Below are 13,846 nucleotides of genomic sequence, written 5' to 3' on the forward strand. Positions count from 1 at the left end.
CACTGGAATTGTGATACAGTGAATTATAAGTGAAATTATCTGTCTGTAAACAATTGTTGGAAAAATTATTTGTGTCATGCACAAAGTAGATGTCCTAACCGACTTGCCAAAACTATAGTTGGTTAACAAGAAATGTGCGGAGTGGTTGAAAAACGAGTTTTAATGATTCCAACCTAAGTGTATGTAAACTCCTGACTTCAACTGTATTTATTGTAGAACACTTAGAATATGTCCTTATGGGCCCTGGTCAAAAGTAATGCACTATATAGGGAATAGGGTGCCATTTGTGAAGCATCCAGAGTCATGGGCAGAGCTCTGTTTTTTTCCACAAGCCTGATTAGAAATGCAACACACCATCAATATAGAGGTGTGATTTAGTGATGCTTTTGTGTTTGTGTGTGGGTTCTGACAGAGCTTTGGCCCCTGGTTTAATAACAGAAGTCCTGCTGCTGAGTCACCCATGCAGAAAGGCTGATTTATTTCAGGTCTAATTATTCAAAAACAAAATGGCTTCTTCCTCCCTCTTGAAATAGAAGTTTCCAGTAGCCTTGAATCCAAACTGGATAGAGCGCCATAGATCAGTTTTGTTTCCATGCTGGAATTCCACTCTAACTAGAGAAGAAGAGAGGAATTCTAGCCTGTAATCCAAACTGAATATCAATATGGTTTCACTACATTCAGTTTGTATTTCAGGCTAGAATTCCTCTTTGGAAGGAAGGTTAGGAAAGAGAGGGAGCGAGTAAGTTGGAGGGAGAGAATGAAGCTGCCTGCTTTTCTTGGCGGCCTTGGCAAGGTAATGGTCCGTGCTGTTTATTTACATCAGGAGGGAATCTGCTGAGGAGATGGCCGATTAGTCAGGCAACCATATTGTCATCTGCCTGCCTGAACCGGGCTGGCCAGGAGCAGGGAGAAACTAGTGGGTTTCTGGTGTGATGGAGAAAGGGGGTTGTGTGTGTTCGTGTGTGTGTTTGGTTTGTGTGTGTTAGTGGAATTAGTGGTAATGCTAGTCAGGAGTGGCGGTGGGTGCAGTAATCATGTCCTAGGAGCTGCTTCCACTTTCTGCCTCACTGGCTGCAAGATCAGCATGCAGCACTGCATGAACAGAGCTTTAAGGGGGCATTAGTGCGTGTGTGTTTTGTGACCCGTTGTGTTTGCTGAATCTGACCCACCTGAGATCAATAAAGTAACTAAAAATCTCATTTTTAAAAGCTCATTCTGTTTGATCATACCCAAATGTTGTTGACTCATCCTACTTGTAGTTGTGGCCAAAGCATATTAGAGAAGAAAAAAAAAACAGTAAATCCCCATCTCCAACACATTTTTGCACAGTTTCAAAAAACGCTTGACATTTGCTTGGATAATGGCATCATCCTCATTGGCCGAGACAGGCCCGTATGTAATTGGTCCAGCCGCTTTCTCCAAATTCTCTGGTGGGGAGACATGGCCGTGTCCGAATACCAATACTAGCGTACAACGTACTTAAACTGCATGCTATTGTCACGTCTGTCGAAAGGAGCGGACCAAAGTGCAGCGTGGTTGTAGTTCCACATTTTTATTTCATCCGTGAAACTTTGCAATACATAAATAACTGAATTTGACAAAACAACAAACCGTGACGCAGAGAGAGAACCAACACTCACTACTCAAAATATAATAACCCACAAAACCCAGGAAGAAAAAACCCCTACTTAAATATGATCTCCAATTAGAGACAACGAGGACCAGCTGCTTCCAATTGGAGATCAACCCCCCCCCAAAAAAACATAGAAATAGAAAAACTATAACTTTAACAGAAATACAAAACATAGAAAAACACAAAACACCCCCTGTCACGCCCTGACCTACTCTACCATAGAAAATAACCTCTTTCTATGGTCAGGACGTGACACCTATGTACTCATTGTCGCATACTATTTAGCATGTACTGTTTCAGTAAAAAGTATGCAGTATGCCACAACACAGTAGCAGGTATGCAGGTGGGTTTTTCTAAATTCAACAGACATGCATCACATTAACCAGTCTGATTAGCTCATTTCCAATTTGATACATTTACCTTTAGTCAGGCTGGTTGTAGGCAGACTATCAGATTCAACCAATACCGTAGCCCCATACAGCCTACAGTCCCCTTTATTAAAAAGTATTGAAGACAAAAACAGATCATTTGGTTCCATTTGGACATATTTATTAGTAAAGTACTGCAACGTACTGTATATAAATTAAATCAAATAGCCAAGTACACACACTAAAACCTTTCACATGTTCAAATCAAAAGGCTATTGTACCGAAACGTGGAAAGTTGGGTGCATCGCAAATTCAGAACCGCTGGACAGCAGCATAATAAATGAAACCACTGATAATTGGTATTGAGATCAGAATGACTGCTAAGGCTTGATCCATCAATTAAATAATCAAATAGGTAGCCTACAAAACTAAAACAATTCATATGTTCATATCAAAATGCCTGATTAACATGACATCATAACGCAACCACATCCCGAGTCCCCGGTGCCGACACATTCACAAATCAAAAGATGGAAGTTTGAATGACACTGAGGGGCAACGTTGTTACATGACAATTATTTGATTTGATTAGGATTATTTGATTTGATTTGATTAGGATTATTTTGGGAGGGGGGGTCTCGGATGGTTGAGGGGCAGCTCTCGGGGACCCGTAGGGGGTATCTTGGAGGGCTGGTGGCATGGCATTTGGGAGCTTGGGCCGGTGGCTGATATTTCGCTGGTTCCGGTTCCCGTTTTTGACCTTGTGACCTGTCGACATGCCCTTGAGCAGGGTGTTGACCCTGGTTGCTTCTGTGTGTCGCTCTGGATGGGAGTCTGTTAGATGATTGAATGTAATGTAAATGTTGAGCGGCTTCACTGCAAGTAGATTGTATGTTTTAATATCCAATTAAAAAAAATATGTATATATAAAAAAAGATGGTTTAGTATTTAGTTTAAAAGCTCTGATGAAGGCCAAGAGAACAAGAAACCCTATTCAATGAGAACTCATTTTTCAAAGATGTAGCCTACGATGCAATGCTTGTGATCATTTTAAGGAGAACAAAAACTACTCAGCCTACATTTGAACACCACCTCAGAAGCTTCTCTATGTGGCAACTTCCCAATTAGGTAGCCGAGTTTTGTTGTTTGGCTACTTGAAGAGAACTAGGGCCTATTACTCATAGTTCACCTCTTCCAATGCATTGTGGAAAAGTGTGCATCAAAAAAGTGTGCATCAAATTCAACTAGATTTAGAGACGAAATGAGGATAACATCCTGGCATTTAAATCATACCCGATTTTCTAAAATTCACATACTATAAAGCATTCTATTTTCACATCCTGAGAATGTGTCATGAACGATTGTGTTGTTTTGTGTTATTGGTTCATTTTGGTGTCACAGACCCCATATCTGATTAGCAGCTGTTGCCGAAGCCAAAATTAGTATGACATCCAGGCATTTAAAGAATACTTGATTTTTTTAAATGTCACATACTATAAAACTTCATTTCTTTCACACTCAAATGGCCTACTATTTAGGACACACGCATGGGTATTTGAACACGGGCTCCGGAATGCACAGCACACTCACTGCACGCAAGCTAGCTAGCAAGCCAAGCAATCCTTAGCTGGTGTTAGTAAAAGGGGCAAAGCATTTGCAACAACGAAAGTATCCCGCCAGTAACTTCTATTTCAAATTATGTGGTTTGTAGTTTCAAGTTTTATTAGTCATATATACATGATATACATGGTATACACTGTCCAACGAAATGCTTATTTACTTATGTGGTTTGTAAGAGTTGTCCTGCTTGATGTTTGGAAGCCGTTAGCTAACGTTAGCCAACAAGAAGGCAAGTCAAAGCAGATCCTCCACACATCAACCATCTCGCCTGTCCTGTGGTTTATAGCTAAACGTTTTATGTCAAGAGGAAACCTAGTTAGCTGTTGTTGACTGTTATAGGTAGCAGCTGAGCTGCCAATAATTTGTTTTATTTTTTAACCAATATACGCCCAAAACACTGTTGTTCCTAACAGGCCAAGCAGGGGCACTGAGAAAAGCTGATTTTTAACATCCTTTAATCATTTTTTATAATACATCTGGAACACTGGACAGATACTTTAAACGACTGCTGTGTCCATTTGTGTATCAATAGTTATAGCATTAATTATAGCATTGATTATAATATCTATAATATCTCTGATCAATGTGATTTGCACATTGACTCGGCACCAGTACTCCTTATACAGTATATAGCCACATTATTGTTATTTTTTTGTTACTAATTCCTTTTTTATTTTGCAAATTTTTCTATTGTTGGTTAAAGGCTTGTAAGTAAGCTTTTCACAGTAAAGTCTACACCTGTTGTATTTGGCGCACATGACAAATAAAATTTGGATTTGATCTTTGAAAGATGCCATTTTAACTCAAGTCATTATTTACTGTACTTTGAAGTATACTGAACAAAAATATGAAACGCAACATGGAACAATTACAGTTCATATAAAGAAATCAGTTCATTTAAATAAATTCATTAGGCCCTAATCTATGGATTTTACATGACTCGGAATAAAGATATGCATATTATTTTGGTCAGAGCTTTAAAAAATGTAGGGGGCATTGATCAGAAAACCAGTCAGTATCTGGTGTGACCACCATTTGCCTAATGCAGCGCGACACATCTCCTTTGCATTGATCAGGCTGTTGATTGTGGCCTGTGGAATGTTGTCCCACTCCTCTTCATTGGCTGTGCGAAGTTGCTGGATATTGGCGAGAACTGTAATAGCTGTAGTACACGTCGATCCAGAGCATCCCAAACATGCTCAATAGGTGACATGTCTGGTGAGTATGCAGGCCATGGAGGAACTGAGACATTTTCAGCTTCCAGGAATTGTGTACAGTTCCTTGCGACATGGGGCTGTGCATTATCATGCTGAAACATGAGGTGATGCCGACAGATGAATGGCACAACAATGGGCCTCAGGATCATCGTCATGTTATCTCTGTACATTCCAATTGCCATCGATAAAATGCAATTGTGTTCGTTGTCCGTAGCTTATGCCTGTCCATACCAATAACCTCACCGCCACCATGGGGCACTCTGCTCACAACGTTGACATCAGCAAACCGCTCGCCCACACAACGCCATACACGTGGTCTGCGGTTGTAAGGCCAGTTGTACGCACTACCAAATTCTCTAAAACGACGTTGGAGACGGATTATGGTAGAGACATTAACATTAAATTCTCTGGCAACTACTCTGGTGTATATCCCTGCAGTCAGCATGCCAATTGCATGCTCCCTCAAAATCTGTGGCATTGTGTTAGGTGATAAAACTGCACATTTTAGAGTGGCCTTTTATTGTACCCAAATACAAGGTGCATCTGTGTAATGATCATGCTGTTTAATCAGCTTATAGATATGCCACACCTGTCAGGTGGATGGATTATCTTGGCAATGGAGAAATGCTCACTAACAGGGAAGGAAACAAATTTGTTGCCAACATTTGAGAGAAATAAGCTTTTTGTGTGTATGGAACATTTCTGGGATCTTTTCTTTCAGCTCATGAAACATGGGATCAACACTTTACATGTTGCGTTTCTATTTTTGTTCAGTGTATAATGTGAACAAAAAATGCATCCCAAATGGCAGCCTATTCCCTATATAGTGCACTACTATTGACCAGAGCCCTATAGGCCCTGGTTAAAAATAGTGCACTATGCAGGGATTATGGTGCCGTTTGGGACACAGCCATAAAAGTATTTATTTGTTGTGCAAACAGGATAACTGTGCATCTGTGACCATTAGTGCTGCACCACGAGTACTTGGAGTCCATCGTTACTAGTCTGCCTCACACCCTTACTTACTTACTCAGTGTGGGCGAACAAGCCCACTAAAGCACAATTAAACTGGCAAAAAAAACAAGTGTGGAAAGGGAACACATTGGAACAATCTAAACACAGGATTCGCCACTCGAGGGGAATAGGTAGAGATGGGTCGTGTTCATGAAGAAAACGGAACGAAACAGGGAGGGACTACTGAATAAGAAATGCACATTTTTATCTTCCATTGCAAAATGTTTGAAAACATCGCATGCCCTAATTAACATGGTCCCTTAGCTAGCTCGTGCGGCCCCTTAACTTGGCTTTCCCAATGTATCCTAGCCCCCCTAAAGACAAGGAAGTGAGCCTAGTGTGAATTTCTCCCTTCCCTTCGACTCTATACATGCTGTCTGAATGTTGTAGTTAAGACCATTTACTGTTAATGGTAGAGAAAAAGGTGCCTGTACAAAACGGTGCCCGGGAGCGTTTTAAAAGCAAAGTAGCGAACGCACCATTCTTTCATTACCCACCAGGAAACTTGTGGGCTGTAACAATTTTCGCTGCATGACCTCCAGAATATATTACAGCTACTTTGTGTGCATTTAACAAGTGGGACTGAAAAGCCTTTGTCCCGCTCCCTCTCTGTGGCTGTGCCTCAAATGGTACCCTATTCCCAAATGGTCCCGTGGGCACTGGTGTAAAGAAGTGCACTATATAGTGAATAGGGGGAATAGGGTTACCTCAGTATATACTAGAGGTAGACTCATATGGCTTCTCACAATTGAGGTCCGGAAAGGACTTGCTAATTGCCCCTGCTATTTCGATGATTGGTTGTTTTTCTGCTGTAGGAATGAGTACAGTGGAGAAATGACATGCCATTAGTAAAGAAAATAGTGCACAACCATTTTATAAACTACTTCTGATGTACAAAACAATACTATTTCTTAACCATGCTTCTTTCCACATTTTTCAGCTATTTTCCCTGTTTTTAAAACATTTTATCATCATGTTACTGCGTTTGTGCATGTCTCAGTGCCCTGACTCGGCCTGCAAGCAGGACCTGCTGGCCTACCTGCAGAGAATCGCCCTGTACTGCCACCAGCTCAACATCTGTAGCAAGGTCAAGGCCGAGGTCCAGAACCTGGGAGGAGAGCTCATCGTCTCCGGGGTAAGTCTCACCACACAACACCCTCACATGGTACAGTCAAGGCCCTGGGTCTCTGTCAATAGTTGTATTCAGGTGCATAAAGCACTGGTGAGCAGCAATATTCTGTCTTGTGGGCCTCATTCCTTTATCTCAATAGTTACAAGGGACCTTCCCTAGGCTTCCTCCTTCTAGGAAATGGTATGGCGTTTTGGAAAGGACTTTATAACCTTAGGCATTATATCCTCAGGCAGTCTCTCTGAAAGACCACCTTTCAGAGAGACTCATTGTCCAGGCATTCTCTTTGATCTTTTTTTTTTTTTTTTACTGCAATTACCCTATGATTTTACATAACTTAACAATATAACATTTCAAAATTATTACACAATAAATGTGTCAATATTGTCTAACGGCAGTATAAACATGAATGGATAATATTGTAGCAATCCTTGCAGTATGAGCCATGTGAAATTTCTCACCAATCAACCCTATTGGCACAATAGGATGTTTGTAGCCTTTCACGCCAGCAACCCGGTTCGCTTCCCTGCCCCGCCATTTTGCTACAATATGCTAAACACTAAAAGCATGCCAATCAATAGAGCAGTAGTCAAATGTTATTGGGTGTGTACACGTACACAACATGGCCAAAGGTATGTGGACACCCCTTCAGAGCAGCGACCGTGAGAGGCGGACCCTCTGCTGCTGTCTCCCTCTCTCCGCTGAGACTAATGCCGTGTTCAAAACAACTGAGAACTCGGAAATCTCCGAAGGGGCAACCAACTTCATGTGATTTTGGAATGAGACGAGCAGGTGTACACATACTTTTGGTCATGTAGTGTATTTTCGCGCACGTCCCTCCATTAAACAGGCTCACTGAATTCTCGGAATTGTTCAATTCATGAGTTGTAAAAATATCCGCAATCATCTGTTAAAATAGACCTATTCTGATTGGCGTATTATGGATAGAAACACTCAGGTCCTCGAGTAACACTCCTCTCGATCATTGTTTGGCAAAACTCTCATTCTCTCTTCCCCTTCGCAGTGCCAACCCCAACCCAGGGAGTCCTCAACACAACTGACAATTAAGCGTTGAAAAACATCGCCCTCGCTACACGACACCCACTGTTTTTTCAGACACTTCTTAATTAGCATTTGGTGGAGGTCAGGTGTACCCCTCTTCTCTCCCTGCGTTTTGTTTGGCTGACATTTAGAGGCTGCGAATGGCCCCCCTACCCCTTGCCCCCCACCCCGAGAAGGGAGTCAACCGCTAGATTTAATTGGCTCCGAACTCCAGCTGGTCACTATAAAAAGGTTAGCAGCACGGTGGGTGCCCTTGATACCCCAAATTATGTTTAAAATACCCAGTAATATGCAGTAATTTAATCCCGACAAGATGAGCTGAAACTCTATGGGCACTACATCTGAAATGGCACCCTATTTTGACCAGCACACCATTTTTTCACTATAACAGGCTCTGGTCGAAAGTAGTGCGCTATATAGGGAATAGTGTGCCATTGGTGACGTAACCATGTTCTTTAGACACCGCTTTCTCTTAATGAGGCTGTCATATCAGAGATGTTGTGGAGGTCACTCTGACCCTGTCTAGCTACTCTGGGCTCTGATAAGACGAGTGAGGGACCTGCTATCGCCCTGCGGGGGAGACCAGTGACAGAGAGCTCACCTCTGTACTGTAAGAACCGCTGGCTTGATAAAGCCTTCATCAGTGAGAGCTCTTTGCCGCAGGCAGTTCTTGTTATCGTGCAGCGTGACATGGGATGTCTAAAAGACTGTGTGTCTAAGAAAGGGGTGCATCTCAATACTCTTTCATTGAAGAAATAACAGATCTCCAATTGGTTGGATAGTATTAATGCTTACACCTGCCCAATAGATATGCTTCATTTATGTCCTAAAATATATACAATTGGTTGGATTATTGCTTACACCTATCCAATCACTTAGAGCATCCTTTTCCCCTCTCCTTCTTCTCCCCTCTCCCTCCCCTCTCTTCTCACCTCTCCCCTCCTCTCCTCCCTTCCTCCCCTCATGGGGTCTGCAGAATGTTGCATGTGCAGTTGATGATGCAGGTTTGCAGTTGACCTAACCATTGCTTCTATTGCAGGTGTTACATATGTGACGGTTTTTCATATGTTCATTTAATGTATAAAGCTGACCTACTAAAAGCAGTTCCTATATAGCTACAATGTTGTTACTACAGTTAATACTATGTAGTGAAATAGGATTTTAACTTCTAAGTTGTCCTCTGTCTCTCTCCGTAGCTGGACAGCGCCACCTCCCTGATCCAGGCGGCCAAGAACTTGATGAACGCTGTGGTGCTCACAGTCAAGGCCAGCTATGTGGCGTCCACCAAGTACGCCAAGGTGTATGGCGCCGCCGCCGTCAACTCGCCTGTGGTCAGCTGGCGCATGAAGGCGCCCGAGAAGAAGCCTTTGGTGAAGCGGGAGAAGCCCGAGGAGTGCCAGACCCGCGTTCGACGGGGCTCGCAGAAGAAGCACATCTCGCCCGTCCAGGCCCTCAGCGAGTTCAAGGCCATGGACTCCTTCTAAAGATGTCCACCGCCACGACGTATGTCACTGAAACCAAGAAAAACAACACCGACAACGAGAAGTTTAAGAAAACTCCCTTCTTTCTTTGTGTTAATTTGTTTCTTTTGGTGAGACGAGTTATACTGATAATAACACCGCCTCCTTTTTCCCTTTTGAGCGAAGGGTCAATGAAAAAACCTACCTGGAGGACTTTGCTATCCCGCCGCCTGTTCTGAACTGCAGCTCCCATGAACACGTTGGGGCTTCTCGGCCAATGGGGAGCCAGCGTGCTCCCACCCATATTTATTACTATTATTACTACTGTAGCTTAACCGTGTGAGAGCCAAATGTGTGACACTAAAAACGTACTTAAAAAAGGGAGATAAAAAGTTAAAAACAAAACATATCAGAAGAGGGGCACCTAAATGGCCGTCAATATTATTGCTATATCATTACTATTGTGGTACTGACATTAACTGCCTGAATGGAAATGATGAATGGCGCAGTAGTGAAATCACTGTAATAAGAGGATCAACCTATCAAGGCTGATGAACTGGGCGGCATTTTCGTGGTGCAAAAGGAGCACAGGTTTGTGCAGAAATGACTGTAAACCTCAATATAATTAGGCAGGGAGATTTAATTACAAACTTTTCTTTGACAATGTGCATTATAAGAAGACGATTGAATCGGAGTTTAGTTTACTGAGTGTTGCATGTGCAGACCTGATGAAACGTTTCAACTTAAATCCCACTGTCTGACTATGAAGAGGTTTACAGTATTACCCCCAGAGATCTGTGCTTTTGTCAGTATTTCCCTCCTAACTTAATAACTTGTATGTTTTCCCCGGGTTTGAATGTTACCTTACCTGTAGAGCTAGGAATAACTTATATTTAAGGTAACTGAAAGTGTTTGGCATCCAAGTAATTTGTTTCCTTGTTCCTTCCCGACCCATAACGGTGTTCCTGAACGATGCACACACTTTATGGTCCTATGGTATTGCCTTTTAAAAAAATCAATTTCTCATGATGATATCACTAACTATTTCGCAGCCTGATTGGATTATTGTGTAGAGTCTAATAGTAGACACGGAGAGGTATGACGAGTTGTGGTTTGCTCAGAGAATATAAGGCTGCGTTTAGACAGGCAGCCCGATTCTGATATTTTTTACTAATTTGTCTTTTAATCAGTTCAGGTCTCAAAAAGATCTGATGTGATAGATCTGATGTGATTAGTGGAAAGATTATCAGAATTGGGGTGCCTGACTAAATGAAGCCCTAGAGTCCTACATACATACATACAGGTAATTGCCAAAATAATGGACATTTGAGTAAATTAAAGATACAACATATAGTAAAAGCAGATGCTTCCACACGGGTGTAGTTCTTGAGTTAATTAAGCCATTAACATCCCAGCATGCTTAGGCTCATGTATAAAAATGCTGGGCAGGCCATAATTTGGGCTACCTACCATGGCCCCCATAGAATGACAATACCATCCACACGGCATGAATGGCCATGGAATGGTTTGATGAGGATGAAAACGATGTATACCATATGCCATGGCCGTCTGTCACCAGATTTCAACCCAATTGAACACTTATGGGAGATTCTGGAGTGGCGCCTGAAACAGCGTTTTCCACCACCATCAACAAAACATCAAATGATGGATTTGGGTTGCATCCATACAATATAGTTCCAGACACATAATCTATGCTTAGGCACATTGAAACTGTTCTGGCTCGCCCACTGCCCTATCAAGACACTTTATGTTGGTGTTTCCTTTACACTGGCAGTTACCTGTACATACATACAAACAAGTACCTTTATATTCACTGTTCTCTAATAAACCCCTCAACTTGACTGACCTCCCTCCACGCCTGTTTCTTTATCACTCGCAAGCGCCTATATTTTTATATAGTACAACAGATATTATAATTATAAGGTGGGTATTCAAGTCAATTTCAGATCATGGCTTTCCAGAATGCGATTGATTTGCACACTAGTGGAAACCTATTATCTGCATTTGCATGAATACCAGTCTAATTCTACACAATTTTTACCCACCGTAGAATGTTACACGTTTCTTGGTTCCTTGGAGAGGCTATTACAAATGTGTCTATGCCAGGCAGTACACCATTTAACGTTGTAAGAGTTCAGATATTCATATTGCCTATTCAACTTTGTACTTGAAACTGAAGAGGACCAGAAAGCACAAATACCAACGCTCACCATATCATTTCCAAGGATGGCCATGTCGCAATTCTCCAGCCTTTTCTTAAAGAGTGCACATCATGGATTTAACATGATAGGAAGTGTGCAAGTGCACATTTTGGGAGCTGGGTGGAAAATTGGGACGTAGCCTAAAGAACAAATAAACAGGCTGTGGTCCGATCCTCTACCTTTCTCCCAATGTGTGCTCTCGTTCATCACAGACCTGAAAGGAACAGACTGGTGTAAGTTAGAACATGGTGTAATACTCCCTGTATAATACTCCCTGTATAATACCATAGGAGAATTTCAGTTGCATTTCCTTGATTCCATGTGTCCTCTTTCCTCACCAGCTTATAAAAACCCATTGGGTGAGAAGGTCGAGGGGCAGGACTTCTGACCCCATCCAATGGGTTTTGAGAAGGAGGCGAAAGGACGCGAGAAGTTAAGAAAATCCAAATGAGATTCTCCCCCAATGTTCACAATGTATAAGCCCTGTGTCAGAAACATACAGACAGTGTACTGCAGACCGACATGGATTTGAAAAGAACAGAGTGATGGAAGGAATATGGTGGAATACTCTGCATAATACCAATAACACATAAGCTTCATGTAGCTCACTGTAACAAGCAAACAGACAGTGTAGTGCAGAACAAAGCTCTAGCCACTCCTCTGCCTTCCCTCTCAAGGTTCACTGCTGACCCTGAGCTCTGCTGTGCGAAGGCATCAGAGTCCATATCAAACAGATGAGCTCTCGTCAATCGCCATTAGAGAGGGAGAGAGCGAGAGTGTCGCGACTTCCGCCGAAGTTGGCGCCTCTCCTTGTTCGGGCGACGTTCAGCGGTCGACGTCACCGGCTTTCTAGCTACCACTGATCTACGTTTGTTTTTCAATTTGTTTTGTCTTGATTGTACACACCTGGTTCCCATTACGTTATAATTTATTCCCTATTTAGCCCTCTGGTTCCCACATGGTTTTGTGCGTGTTTGTTCTTTGTTTAGTGTTCTAGACTTCTGTGCGCTGGTGTGTTTTTCCCTGCGTGGAAATTATTGTTGTTTCTTTTCGAGTAAAGTACGTCTTTTACTCAGTTCTGTATCCTGCACCCGACTCCGTCCTACCGCTGCACACTGACACCTGACAGAAACACGCACCTCATATGAAGTCAGCAGGTGCACCCAGTCCTCCGTTACCAGTGGAGGAGCGCGTCCAGCAGCACACGACAATGTTCCAAAATCTTGGCACAGCCATGGATCGCGTGCTGCACACCATGGAGCGATGGGAGAGAGGGGGTTTTCCCACACCCCTATCAACTTCACCCCAACCCACACCGCTGTCCACCCCTCCGTCACCTGGACCCAGTGGGATTCGGCTCTCGCTCCCGAGGGCATATGATGGGACGGCTGCCGGGTGCCAGTGGTTCCTGCTCCAGTTGGAGCTCTACCTGGCGACCATCCACCCGGCTCCCTCGGGACACGAGAGCGTGTCCGCCCTCATTTCCTGTTTTTCGGGGAAAGTGCTTGAGTGGGCCAACGCCGAATGGGGAGGAATAGATGCAGCGTTGGTCCGCTATGAGGATTTCTCCCGCCGCTTCCGTGCGGTCTTCGATCATCCACCTGAGGGGAGAGCGGCGGGGGAACGTTTGTTCCATCTCAGACAGGGGATGAGGAGCGCACAGGACTTCGCACTGGACTTCAGGACCCTGGCTGCCAGCGCAGGATGGAATGAGAGGGCCCTGATTGACCGTGAGGACGTTTGTCGGGAGCTGGCATGCAGGGACACCACCCTTACCCTCGACCAGCTGGTGGATTTATCCATCCGGCTGGATAACCTGTTGGCCACCCGCGGACGTCTGGATCGGGGTCCGTCCATTCCATCCCCCAGCACCTCCGATCTTACACCTATGGAGCTCGGAGTTGCTGCTCTAAGGGTGACCGGAGGGGGGGCTGTTTCCTGCAACATCTGTGGCCGCAGAGGGCACACTGCTGGTCGGTGCTGGGGTGGTTCCCCAGGGAGTCGAGGCAGCAGGCAGGGCACTGGTGGATCATCCCAGGTGAGTATGCACCCGACTCACCCAGAGCTCCCTGTTGCGCACATGTGTGTATGTATAGAATTACCTGAGTTTTCCCCGCATTC

The 13,846-nt window shown here is 43.6% G+C and overlaps 1 protein-coding gene across 1 annotated transcript in view; it reads left to right on the forward strand.

The window, feature by feature from the left end:
• Nucleotides 1–11,365, forward strand: part of LOC106602757 (catenin alpha-2) — a 672,188-nt gene extending 660,823 nt beyond the window's left edge. The window contains exons 17-18 of the mRNA XM_014195596.3: nt 6,853–6,987; nt 9,240–11,365. Coding sequence (XP_014051071.2) covers nt 6,853–6,987; nt 9,240–9,527 — 423 coding nt within the window. The 3' untranslated portion in view covers nt 9,528–11,365. The remainder of the gene's footprint in view (nt 1–6,852; nt 6,988–9,239) is intronic.
• Nucleotides 11,366–13,846: the final 2,481 nt, after the last annotated feature.

Source organism: Salmo salar, chromosome 04, assembly GCF_965601325.2.
Source record: "Salmo salar chromosome 04, fSalSal1, whole genome shotgun sequence".
NCBI classification, from domain to species: domain Eukaryota; kingdom Metazoa; phylum Chordata; class Actinopteri; order Salmoniformes; family Salmonidae; genus Salmo; species Salmo salar.